Below are 13,294 nucleotides of genomic sequence, written 5' to 3'. Positions count from 1 at the left end.
TTTTTTTTCCCATTCCCATCCTCCATGATCTTTTAAGTTTCTCAGGATCCACATAAGAGTGAAAACATATAGTATCTGTCTTTCTCTGTATGACTTATTTCACTTAGCAAAACACTCTCCAGTTCCATCCACGTTGCTACAGAAGGCCATATTTCATTCTTTCTCATTGCCATGTAGTACTCCATTGTATATATAAATCATAATTTCTTTATCCATTCATTAGTTGATGGATATTTAGGTTCTTTCCATAATTTGGCTATTGTTGAGAGTGCTGCTATAAACATTGGGGTACAAGTGCCCCTGTACGTCAGCACTCCTGTATCCCTTGGATAAATACCTACTAGTATTTTACTATACTAGTATTGCACTATACTAGTGCAAGTGCTGGGTCATAGGGTAGATCTATTTTTAATTTTTTGAGAAAACTCCACACTGTTTTCCAGAGCAGCTGCACCAGTTTGCATTCCTACCAACAGTGCAAGAGGTCCCCGTTTCTCCACATCCTCTCCAGCATCTTTAGTCTCCTGATTTGTTCATTTTGGCCACTCTGACTGGCGTGAGATGGTATCTCCATGTGGTTTTGATTTGTATTTCCCTGATGAGGAGTGATGTTGAGCATCTATTCTTGTGCCTGTTGGCCATCTGGATGTCTTCTTTAGAGAAGTGTCTATTCATGTCTTCTGCCCCTTCACTGGATTATTTGTTTTTCAGGTGTGGAGTTTGGTGAGTTCTTTATAGATTTTGGATACTAGCCTTTATCTGATGTGTCATTTGCAAATATCTTTTCCCATTCTGTCCATTGCCTTTTAGTTTTGGTGATTGTTTCCTTTGCAATGCAGAAACTTTTTATCTTGATGAGGTCCCTATAGTTCATTTTTGCTTTTACTTCTCTTGCCTTTGGGGATGTGTCAAGTAAGATATTGCTGCAGCTGAGGTCAGAGAGGTTCCTTCCTGCTTTCTCCTCTAGGGTTTTGATGGTTTCCTGTCTCACATTCATGTCCTTCCTCCATTTTGAGTTTATTTTTGTGAATGGTGTAAGAAAGTAGACTAGTTTCATTCTTCTTCATGTTGCTGTCCAGTTCTCCCAGCACCACTTGTTACAGAACTGTCTTTTCTATTGGATATTCTTTCCTGCTTTGTCAAAGATTAGTTGGCTACACTTTTGTGGGTCCAATTCTGGGTTCTCTATTCTATTCCATTGGTCTATGTGTCTGTTTTTGTGCTAATACCATGCTGTCTTGATGATTACAGCTTTGTAGTAGAGGCTAAAGTCTGGGATTGTGATGCCTCCTGCTTTGGTCTTCTTCTTCAATATTATTTTGGCTATTTGGGGTCTTTTGTGGTTCCATACAAATTTTAGGATTGCTTGTTCTAGCTTCAAGAAGAATGCTGGTGCAATTTTGATTCGGATTGCATTGAATGTGTAGATTGCTTTGTGTAGATTGTATTGACATTTTAACAATACTTATTCTTCCAATCCATGAGCATGGAATGTTTTTCCATTTCTTTGTGTCTTCTTCAATTTCTTTCATAAGCTTTCTATAGTTTTCAGCATACTGATTTTTACATCTTTGGTTAGGTTTATTCCTAGGTATTTTATGATTCTTGGTGAAATTGTGAATGGGATCAGTTTCTTTATTTGTCTTTCTGTTGCTTCATTATTAGTGTATAAGAATGCAACTGATTTCTGTACATTGATTTTGTATCCTGCAACTTTGCTGAATTCATGTATCAGTTCTAGCAGACTTTTGGTGGAGTCTATTGGGTTTTCCATGTATAATATCATGTCATCTGCAACAAGTGAAAGCTTAACTTCATCTTTGCAAATTTTGATGCCTTTGATTTCCTTTTGTTGTCTGATCACTGATGCTAGAACTTCCAACACTATGTTAAACAACAGTGGTGAGAGTGGACATCCCTGTCGTGTTCCTGATCTCAAGGGAAAGCTCTCAGTTTTTCCCCATTGAGGCTGATGTTAGCTGTGGGCTTTTCATAAATGGCTTTTATGATGTTTAAGTATGTTTCTTCTATCCCGACTTTCTCAAGTGTTTGTTGTTTTTTTTTTTTTAAATCTTTATTTATTTTTGAGAGAGAGACAGAATGTGAGTGGGTTAGGGGCAGAGAGAGAGGGAGACACAGAAGCAGAAGCAGGCTCCAGGCTCTGGGCTGTCAGCACAGAGCCCGACGTGGGGCTCGAACTCATGAGCTGTGAGATCATGACCTGAGACGAAGTCGGACGCTCAACCGATTGAGCCACCCAGGTGCCCCTCAAGTGTTTTTATTAAGAAAGGATGCTGAATTTTGTCAAATGCTTTTTCTGCATCGATAGACAGGATCATATGGTTCTTTTCTTTTATTAATGTGATGTCTCACATTGATTGATTTGCATATGTTGAACCACCCTGCAGCCTGGGAATGAATCCCCCTTGATCATGGTGAATAATTCTTTTTATATGCTGTTGAATTCGATTTGCTAGTATCTTGTTGAGAATTTTTGCATCCATATTCATCAGGGTTATTGGCCTGTAGTTCTCCTTTTTTGCTGGGTCTCTGTCTGGTTTGGGAATCAAAGTAATGCTGGCTACATAGAATGAGTCTGGAAGTTTTCCTTCCCTTTCTATTTTTTGGAATAGCTTAAGAAGGATAGGTATTATCTCTGCTTTAAATGTCTGGTAGAATTCCCCTGGGTAGCCATCTGGTCCTGGACTCTTATTTGTTGGGAGATTTTGATAACTGATTGAATTTCTTTGCTGGTTATGGGTCTGTTCAAGTTTTCTATTTCTTTCTGTTTGAGGTTTGGAAGTGTGTGGCTGTTTAGGAATTTGTCCATTTCTTCCAGGTTGTCCAGCTTGTTGGCATATAATTTTTCATAGTATTCCCTGATAATTGCTGTATTTCTGAGGGATTCGTTGTAATAATTCCATTTTCATTCATGATTTTATCTATTTGGGTCATCTCCCTTTTCTTTTTGAGAAGCCTGGCTAGAGGTTTATCAATTTTGTTTATTTTTTCAAAAAACCAACTCTTGGTTTCATTGATCTGCTCTACAGTTTTTTTTTTTAGATTCTATATTGTTTATTTCTGCTCTGATCTTTATTATTTCTTTTCTTCTGCTGGGTTTGGTGTGTCCTTGCTATACTGCTTCTATTTCCTTTATTTTTTTTATTTTTTTCCAATATATGAAATTTATTGTCAAATTGGTTTCCATACAACACCCAATGCTCATCCCAAAAGGTGCCCTCCTCAATACCCATCACCCACCCTCCCCTCCCTCCCACCCCCATCAATCCTCAGTTTGTTCTCAGGTTTTAAGAGTCTCTTATGCTTTGGCTCTCTCCCACTCTAACCTCTTTTTTTTTCTTCCTTCCCCTCCCCCATGGATTTCTGTTAAGTTTCTCAGGATCCACATAAAAGTGAAAACATATGGTATCTGTCTTTCTCTGTATGGCTTATTTCACTTAGCATCACACTCTCCAGTTCCATCCATGTTGCTACAAAGGGCCATATTTCGTTCTTTCTCATTGCCATGTAGTACTCCATTGTGTATATAAACCACAATTTCTTTATCCATTCATCAGTTGATGGACATTTATGCTCTTTCCATAATTTGGCTATTGTTGAGAGTGCTGCTATAAACATTGGGGTACAAGTGTCCCTATGCATCAGTACTCCTGTATCCCTTGGGTAAATTCCTAGCAGTGCTACTGCTTGGTCATATGGTAGGTCTATTTTTAGTTTTCTGAGGAACCTCCACACTGTTTTCCAGAGTGGCTGCACCAATTTGCATTCCCACCAACAGTGCAAGAGGGTTCCCATTTCTCCACATCCTCTCCAGCATCTATAGTCTCCTGATTTGTTCATTTTGGCCACTCTGACTGGCGTGAGGTGATATCTGAGTGTGGTTTTGATTTGTATTTCCCTGATGAGGAGCGACATTGAGCATCTTTTCATGTGCCTGTTGGCCATCCTCATGTCTTCTTTAGAGAAGTGTCTATTCATGATTTCTGCCCATTTTTTCACTGGGTTATTTGTTTTTCAGGTGTGGAGTTTGGTGAGCTCTTTATAGATTTTGTATACTAGCCCTTTGTCCGATATGTCATTTGCAAATATCTTTTCCCATTCCGTTGGTTGCCTTTTAGTTTTGTTGATTGTTTCTTTTGCTGTGCAGAAGCTTTTTATCTTCATGAGGTCCCAATAGTTCATTTTTGCTTTTAATTCCCTTGCCTTTGGGGATGTGTCAAGTAAGAAATTGCTACGACTGAGGTCAGAGAGGTCTTTTTCTGCTTTCTCCTGTAGGGTTTTGATGGTTCCCTGTCTCACATCCAGGTCTTTTATCCATTTTGAGTTTATTTTTGTGAATGGTGTGAGAAAGTGGTCTAGTTTCAATCTTCTGCATGTTGCTGTCCAGTTCTCCAATATTCATCAGGGATATTGGCCTGTAGTTCTCTTTTTTTACTGGGTATCTGTCTGGTTTAGGAATCAAAGTAATACTGGCTTCATAGAATGAATCTGGAAGTTTTCCTTCCCTTTCTATTTCTTGGAATAGCTTGAGAAGGATAGGTATTATCTCTGCTTTAAACGTCTGGTAGAACTCCCCTGGGAAGCCATCTGGTCCTGGACTCTTATTTGTTGGGAGATTTTTGATAACCGATTCAATTTCTTTGCTGGCTGTGGGTCTGTTCAAGCTTTCTATTTCCTCCTGATTGAGTTTTGGAAGAGTGTGGGTGTTTAGGAATTTGTCCATTTCTTCCAGGTTGTCCAATTTGTTGGCATATAATTTTTCATAGTATTCCCTGATAATTGTTTGTATCTCTGAGGGATTGGTTGTAATAATTTCATTTTCATTCATGATTTTATCTATTTGGGTCATCTCCCTTTTCTTTTTGAGAAGCCTGGCTAGAGGTTTGTCAATTTTATTTTTTCAAAAAACCAACTCTTGGTTTCGTTGATCTGCTCTACAGTTTTTTTAGATTCTATATTGTTTATTTCTGCTCTGATCTCTATTATTTCTCTTCTTTTGCTGGGTTTGGGGTGTCTTTGCTGTTCTGCTTCTGTTTCCTTTATGTGTGCTGTTAGATTTTGTATTTGGGATTTTTCTTGTTTCTTGAGATAGGCCTGGATTGCAATGTATTTTCCTCTCAGGACTGCCTTCGTTGCATCCCAAAGCGTTTGGATTGTTGTATTTTCATTTTCATTTGTTTCCATATATTGTTTAATTTCTTCTCTAATTGCCTGGTGGACCCATTCATTCTTTAGTAGTGTGTTCTTTAACCTCCAAGCTTTTGGAGGTTTTTCAGACTTTTTTCCTGTGGCTGATTTCAAGTTTCATGGCATTGTGGCCTGAACGTGTGCATGGTATGATCTCAATTCTTGTATACTTATGAAGGGCTGTTTTGTGACCCAGTATGTGATCTATCTTGGAGACTGTTCCATGTGCACTCGAGAAGAAAGTATATTCTATTGCTTTGGGATGCAGAGTTCTAAATACATCTGTCAAGTCCATCTGATCCAATGTATTATTCAGGGCCCTTGTTTCTTTATTGATCCTGTGTCTAGATGATCTGTCCATAGTTGTAAGTGGGGTATTAAAATCCCCTGCAGTTACCACATTCTTATCAGTAAGGTTGTTTACATTTGTGATGAATTGTTTTATATATTTGGGGTCTCCCATATTTGGCACATAGACATTTATAATTGTTAGCTCTTCCTGATGGATAGACCCTGTGATCATTATATAATGCCCTTCTTCATCTCTTGTTACAGCCTTTAATTTAAAATCTAGTTTGTCTGATATAAGTATGGCTACTCCAGCTTTCTTTTGACTTCAGTAGCATGATCGATAGTTCTCCATCCCCTCACTTTCAATCTGAAGGTGTCCTCAGGTCTAAAGTGAGTCTCTTGTAGACAGCAAATAGATGGGTCTTGTTTTTTTATCCATTCTGATACCCTGTGTCTTTTGGTTGGAGCATTGAGTCCACTTACATTCAGTGTTATTATTGAAAGATATGGATTTAGAGTCATTGTGGTGTCTGTAGGTTTCATGCTTGTAGTGATGTCTCTGATACTTTGTGGTCCTTGTAACATTTCACTCACAGAGTCCCCCTTAGGATCTCTTGTAGGGCTGGTTTAGTGGTGATGAATTCCTTCAGTTTTTGTTTGTTTGGGAAGACCTTTATCTCTCCTTCTCTTCTGAATGACAGACTTGCTGGATAAAGGATTCTCAGCTGCATATTTTTTCTGTTCATCACATTGAAGATTTCCTGCCATTCCTTTCTGGCCTGCCAAGTTTCAGTAGGTAGGGCTGCCACTAGTCTTATAGGTCTTCCTTTATAAGTTAGAGCCTGTTTACCCTTAGCTGCTTTCAGAATTTTCTCTTTATCCTTGTATTTTTCCAGTTTCACTGATATGTAGTGCAGAAGATCGATTCAAGTTACATCTGAAGGGAGTTCTCTGTGACTTTTGGATTTCAGTGCCTTTTTCCTTCCCCAGATCAGGGAAGTTCTCAGCTATGATTTGTTCAAGTATACCTTCATCCTCTTTCTCTCTTCTTGTGGAATTCCTATGATACAGATATTGTTCTGTTTGATTGCATTACTTAGTTCTCTAATTCTCCCCTCATACTCCTGGATTTTTTTTAATCTCTCTTTCTCTCAGCTTCCTCTTTTAGCATAATTTTATCTTCTAATTCACCTATTCTCTCCTCTGCCTCTTCAGTTCGTGTTATGGCCACCTCCATTTATTTTGCACCTCATTTATAACATTTTTTAATATCTCATGACTATTTCTTAGTCCCTTGATATCTGTAGCAATAGATCTCTGCTGTCCTCTGTGTTTTTTCCAACCCAGTGATTAATTTTATGACTATTATTCTAAATTCTTGTTCTATTATATTGCTTAAATCAGTTTTGATCAATTCGTTAGCTGTTGCTACTTCCTAGAGTTTCTTTTGAGGATAATTCTTCCGTTTCGTCATTTTGGGTAGTCCATGTAGTAGCTCCAAACTGCGGGGCACTTCCCCTGTGCTGTAGGGAGTAACTTGTGTTGGTTGGCAGGGCCACAGTCAGACCTGATGTCTGCCCCCAGCCCACCACTGGGGCCACAGTCAGACTGGTATGAACCTTATCTTCCCCTCTCCCAGGGTCAGGACTCACTGCGGAGTGGTGTGGCCCCTGCCTGGGCTACTTGCACACTGCCAGGCTTGTGGTGCTGCTTCGATGGGATCTGGCCAAGGGCATATTAGCCGGGGTGGATCCACAAGGTGCACAGGAGCAGGAGGGGCAGGCTTACCTAGCTTTGCAATGGGTGGTCCCCTGCAGGAGGAGCCCTGCAGCTCCGGGAGGGAGGCAGACCCGTCAGAGGGATGGATGCACAGAAGCACAGCGTTGGGTGTTTGCGTGGTGCAAGCAAGTTCGGTGACGGGAACTGGTTCCCTTTGGAATTTCGGCTGGGGGATGGGAGAGGGAAATGGTGTTTGCCTCTGCCTTTGTTCCCTGCCCAGCTGAGCTCTGTCTTCCAGGGCTCAACAACTCTCTCTCCCAGCATCCTCTTGCCCTCCCTGCTCTTGGAGAGCAAAGCTGTTGACTATTAACATTCCAGAAATTAAGTCCCTCTGGCTATCAGAACTCACGCAGTCCAGCCCCTCTACTTTTGTGAGCCGGACTTTGGGAGCTCTGCCTTGCCGCACGGGGTCCCCCTCCGGTGCCCTGACTCCTTCCTACCAGTCCTTGTAGCATGCACCGCCTCTCCACCCTTCCTACCTTCTTCCATGGGCCTCTTGTCTACGCTTGGCTCCAGAGAGTCTGTTCTGCTAGTCTGGCAGTTTTCTGGCTTATTTAGGCAGATGTGGGTTGGAATCTAAGCGATCAGCAGGATGAGGTGAGCCCAGCCTCCTCCTACGCCACCATCTTCCATGCTTCAGCCCCTAAAAAAATTGTTTAATGTTTATTTATTTTTGAGAGAGAGATAAAGACAGAGTGCAAGCGGGGGAGGGGCAGAGAGCAAGGGAGACATAGAATCTGAAGCAGGCTCCAGGTTCTGAGCTATCAGCACAGAGCCCAACACGGGACTCCAACCCATGAACTGCGAGATCAGGACCTGAGCTGAAGCTGGACACTTACCTGACTGAGCCTCCCAGGTGCCCCAGGAAAGCTGGGTATCTTAAAAGTTATGGTTTCCATGTTTGTTCATAATTTTAAAAAGTATTTTTAATTTTAAATTAACCCCTTTCTCTTTTTATCTGAGGAAAAACAATTTTATTTGTAGTATTTATTATAAGTATCTTATTTTATAGTTAGTAACCATTTAATTTTTGAGTTGACATGTGATCAGACACTTAGCTCAACTTTGGGAGGAACCTACTGATTATATCAAACCTAAATTGACAAATCTTTGAACTATGACTGGCTTTCATGAAAATATCACTGTCTTTTTTTTCTCCTGAGAGAAACACAGTGCCCATTTCTTTAAGAATCTGACTACTAATAACATAATTATAGACCTCTTAGTTTTTAGGGCATCTTTTTATAAACTTAATGATGTGATACTATATTTAAAGTTTAATGTTATACAAACTATTATTTTCATAATTTTATTATAGAAAGAAATACTAACATATTCAATTGCTCCCTTTTGTAGAAAGAATACTCCTGCGGGAAGAGGAATCCTACAGACATACTTTAATGCTCTGCCTCCCCTTCCTCTTATTGTTGTGGTGAATCTGCATTCAGGTGGCCAGGTATTTGCATTTCCTTCAGAACAGGCAATCACTGAACAAAACCTTTTACTGTGGCTTAAGAAGTTAGAAGCAGGACTTGAGAGTCCTATCAGTAAGTTTTCTGTTTTAATACACAAAGTTCTATATTTTCATAGATTTTTAAACTTATATTATAACTAATGAATGCTAAAATTAATTGAATTGTAATGTTTATAAGTATCCTAAATATTAATATGTTGATAGAACTATCCATGGGACAGTCTTTTTGGGGGTATTTATTACTCCCATAAATTACTACCATTAAGTTTAATGATAGTAACTAACATTTATTAAATGCTTAGTGATTCACATGTGTTATCTCATGAATTCTCCTAAGAGTCATAGGAAGTATTGTTACTCTAGAAGAGTAAGATAACTAGTTTAAAGTCACATAATTAACCAGTAAATGAGGAAACTTAGATTCCAACCAGCATCTCCTTTAGTCCAGAGCCAGAATTTGGAACCACAAGAAAATAGATCTGGGTTGAGAATTTACTTATTTATTTTTATTTTTATTTAATTTATTTTTTTATTTTACATCCAAGTTAGGTAGCATACAGTGCAACAATGATTTCAGGAGTAGATTCCTTAATGCTTCTTACCCATTTAGCCCATCTCCCCTCCCACAACCCCTCCAGTAACCCTCTGTTTGTTCCCCATATTTATAAGTCTCATGTTTTGTTCTCCTCCCTGTTTTTATATTATTTTTGCTTTCCTTCCCTTATGTTCATCTGTTTTGTATCTTAAAGTCCTCATATGAGTGAAGTCATATGATATTTGTCTTTCTCTAATTTAGCTTAGCATAATACCCTCTAGTTCCATCCATGTAGTTGCAAATGGCAAGGTTTCATTCTTTTTGATTGCTGAGTAATACTCCATTGTGTGTATACACACACACACACACACACACACACACACACACACACACACCATCTTCTGTATCCATTCATCCATAGATGGACCTTTGGGCTCTTTCCATACTTTGGCTATTGTTGATAGTGCTGCTATAAACACTGGGGTACAAGTGCCCCTGTGCATCAGCACTCCTGTATCCCTTGGATAAATACCTAGTAGTGCAATTGCTGGGTCGTAGGATAGTTCTGTTTTTAGCTTTTTGAAGAGCCTCCATACTGTTTTCTAGAATGGCTGCACCAGTTTGCATTCCCACCAGCAGTGCAAAAGAGATCCTTTTTCTCTGCATCCTCACCAACATCTGTTGTTGCATCAGTTGTTAATGTTAGCCATTCTGACAGGTGTGAGGTGGTATCTCATTATGATTTTGATTTGTATTTCCCTGATGATGAGTGATGTGGAGCATTATTTCATGTGTTGGTTGGCCATCTGGATGTCTTCTGAAACAGGAAGAAATAGAAAATTTGAACAGACCCATAACCAGTAAAGAAATTGAATTAGTAATCAAAACTTTTCCTAAAAACCAGAGTCCAGGGCCAGATTAAATTTCCAAAAATTTAAGGAAGAGTTAATACCTATTCTCTTGAAGCTGTTCCAAAAAATAGAAATGGAAGGAAAACTTCCAAACTCTTTCTATGAAGCCAGCATTACCTTGATGCCAAAAGCAGACAAAGACCCCACTAAAAAGGAGAACTATAGACCAACTTTCCTGATGAACATGGATGCAAAAATCTTCAACAAGTTATTAGCCAACCGGATCCAACAACACATTAAAAAATTATTCCCCACAACCAAGTGATTTATACCTAGGATGCAGGGCTGGTTCAATATCCACAAAACAATCAATATGATTCATCATATCAATAAAAGAAAGGACAAGAACCGCATGATCCTCTCAATGGATGCAGAGAAAGCATTTGACAAAATACAGCATCCTTTCTTGATAAAAACTCTTAAGAAAGTATGTATAGTAGGCTCATACCTCGAGATCATAAAAGCTATGTATGAAAGACCCAATGCTAATATCATCCTTAGTGGGGAAAAACAGAGAGCCTTCCCCCAAGGTCAGTAACAAGACAGGGATGTCCACTCTCACCACTGTTATTCAACATATTTTTGGAAGTCTTAGCCTCAGCAATCAAACAACACAAATAAAAGACATCCAAATCGTCCAGGAGGAGGTCAAACTTTCACTCTTCACAGACAACATGATACTCTGTATGGAAAATCCAACAAAACATTCCACCAAAAACCTGCTAGAACTGATCTAAAATATCCCTAGCATTTTTCACAAAGCTAGAACAAACAATCCTAAAATTTGTATGGAACCAGAAAAGATGCAAAATAGCCAAAGCAATCTTAAAAAAGAAAAGCAAACCTGAAGGCATCACAATTCCAGACTTTAAGTTATGTTACAAAGATGTAGTGATCAAGACAGTATGGTACTGGCATAAAAACAGACACATAGATCAATAGAATAGAATAAAATGCCCAGAAATGGACTCACAAGATATGATCAACTATTTGACAAAGCAGGAAGGAATATCCATTGGAAAAAAGACAGCCTCTTCATCAAATGGTGTTGGGAAAACTAGATAGCAACATGCAAAAAAAAAGAAACTGTACCAGTTTTTTATACCATACACAAAAATAAATTCAAAATGGATGAAAGACCTAAATATGAACCAGGAAACCCTCAAAAATCCTAGAGGAGAACACAGCCTCTTTGTGACATCAGTCATAGCAACTTCTTACTAGAGACATCTCCAGAGGCAAGGAAAACAAAAATAAAAGTGAACTATTGGGACTTCATCAAGATAAAAATCTGCACAGGGAAAGAAACAATGGGCAATACTAAAAAGTAGCCTACAGAATGGAGAGAATACTTGCAACATACATATCTGATAATGTGTTAGTTTCCAAAATTTATAAATAATTTATCAAACTGAACACCCAAAAAACAAATAATCCAGTTAAGATATGGCCTGAAGACATGAATAGACATTTTTCCAAAGAAGATATCTAGATGGCTAATAGACACAGGAAAAGATGCTCAACATCACTCATCATCAGGGAAATGCAAATCAAAACTACAATGAGGTATCAGTTCACACTTATCAGAATGGCTAAAATTAACAATACACAAAACACCAGATGTTGGTGAGGATGTGGAGAAAAGAGAACCTTCTTAACATTGTTGGAAATGCAAACTGGTGCAGCCACTCTGGATAACAGTATGAAGGTTCCTCTAAAAGTTAAAAATAGATCTACCCTACAATATGACAGTTACACTACTAGATATTTATCCAGACGAAATAAAAATATTGATTTGATGGGATATATGCATCTTGATGTTTATAGCAGCATTGTCAACAATAGCCACATTAGGGAAAGAGCTCAAATGTCCATCAACTGATGAATGTATAAAGAAAATGTGTGTGTGTGTGTGTGTGTGTGTGTGTCTATATATTTATATACATACATACGTGCATACATACATACATATAATGGAACATTAGTCATCAAAAAAAATGAAATCTTGCCATTTGCAACAGTATGGATGGAGCTAGAGTGTATTATGCTAAGCGAAATAAGTCAGAGAAGGACAAATACCATATAATTTCACTCATGTGGAATATAAGAAATGAAACAGATGGACATAGGGAAGCAAAAAGAGAGGCAAACAATAAAACAAACTCTTAACTATAGAGAACAAATTGAGGGTTGCCGGAGAAGAGGTGGGTGGGGGGATGGGTTAAAACAGTAATGGATATTAAGGGCACTTGTGTTGAGCACTGGGTGTTAAATGTAAGTGATGAATCACTAAATTTTATTTCTAAAACTAATATTACACTATGTTAAGTAACTAGAATGTAAATAAAAACTTGAATCTAAAAAAAAAAAAACTATGAAAAAGAACCCATCAGACCTGAAGAATACAATTGAAAGGAAAAAAATGTTAGAGGGAATCAAAGTAGATTAGAGAATGCAAAGAATGGATGGAAGGGTAGTGCAAATCATTCAAGCTGAAAAGCAAAAAGAAAAAAATAATTAAAATGATGATAGTTTAATAGATCTCTGAGACAACAAGCAGATGGACATTTGCATTCTGGGGGGCATGGGATGCTTGAGGGAGAAAGGGGCAGAAACATTTGAAGAAATAATAGCTGAAAACTTCCCTAACCTGGGGAAAGAAATAGACATGCAGATCTAGGAAGCACAAAGAGCCCCAAGTGAATCCAAAGAGGTCCACACTAAGACATAACCATTAAAATGACAATAATTAAGGATGAAGAGAGAATCTTAAGAGCAGCAAGAGAAAATCAACTAGTCTTACGGGTATTCCCTTGTGTGTAACTCTCAGCTGATTTTTTCAGCAGAAGCTCTGCAGGCCAGAAGGGAATAGCATAATATAGTCAAAGTGCTGAAGGGAAAACCCTTCAACCCAGAATACTCTACTTGGCAAGGTTATCATTCACAATTGAAGGAAAGACAAAGAATTTGCCAGACAAACAAATATTAAAGGTGTTCATCACCAGTAAACCAGCCTTACAAGGAATGCTAAAGAGACTTATTTAAATGGAAAAGAAAAGGCCATAACTAGAAGGAAGTTATGAAAGGAAAAAAATC

General features: G+C 38.5%; 1 protein-coding gene across 3 annotated transcripts in view; it reads left to right on the top strand.

The window, feature by feature from the left end:
- TXNDC16 (thioredoxin domain containing 16) overlaps positions 1 to 13,294 on the top strand; it is a 136,381-nt gene that overhangs the window by 106,307 nt on the left and 16,780 nt on the right. For all 3 annotated transcript variants that reach the window (XM_060619850.3, XM_060619852.3, XM_060619849.3), the window contains one exon: positions 8,635 to 8,825. In XM_060619850.3, the coding sequence (XP_060475833.3) occupies positions 8,635 to 8,825 (191 nt within the window). The remainder of the gene's footprint in view (positions 1 to 8,634; positions 8,826 to 13,294) is intronic.

Source organism: Panthera onca, chromosome B3 (genome assembly GCF_046562875.1).
Source record: "Panthera onca isolate mPanOnc1 chromosome B3, mPanOnc1 haplotype 2, whole genome shotgun sequence".
Lineage (NCBI taxonomy): Eukaryota > Metazoa > Chordata > Mammalia > Carnivora > Felidae > Panthera > Panthera onca.
The sequence above is the reverse complement of the archived record's forward strand: the minus strand, read 5'-3'. Positions and strand labels throughout refer to the sequence as shown.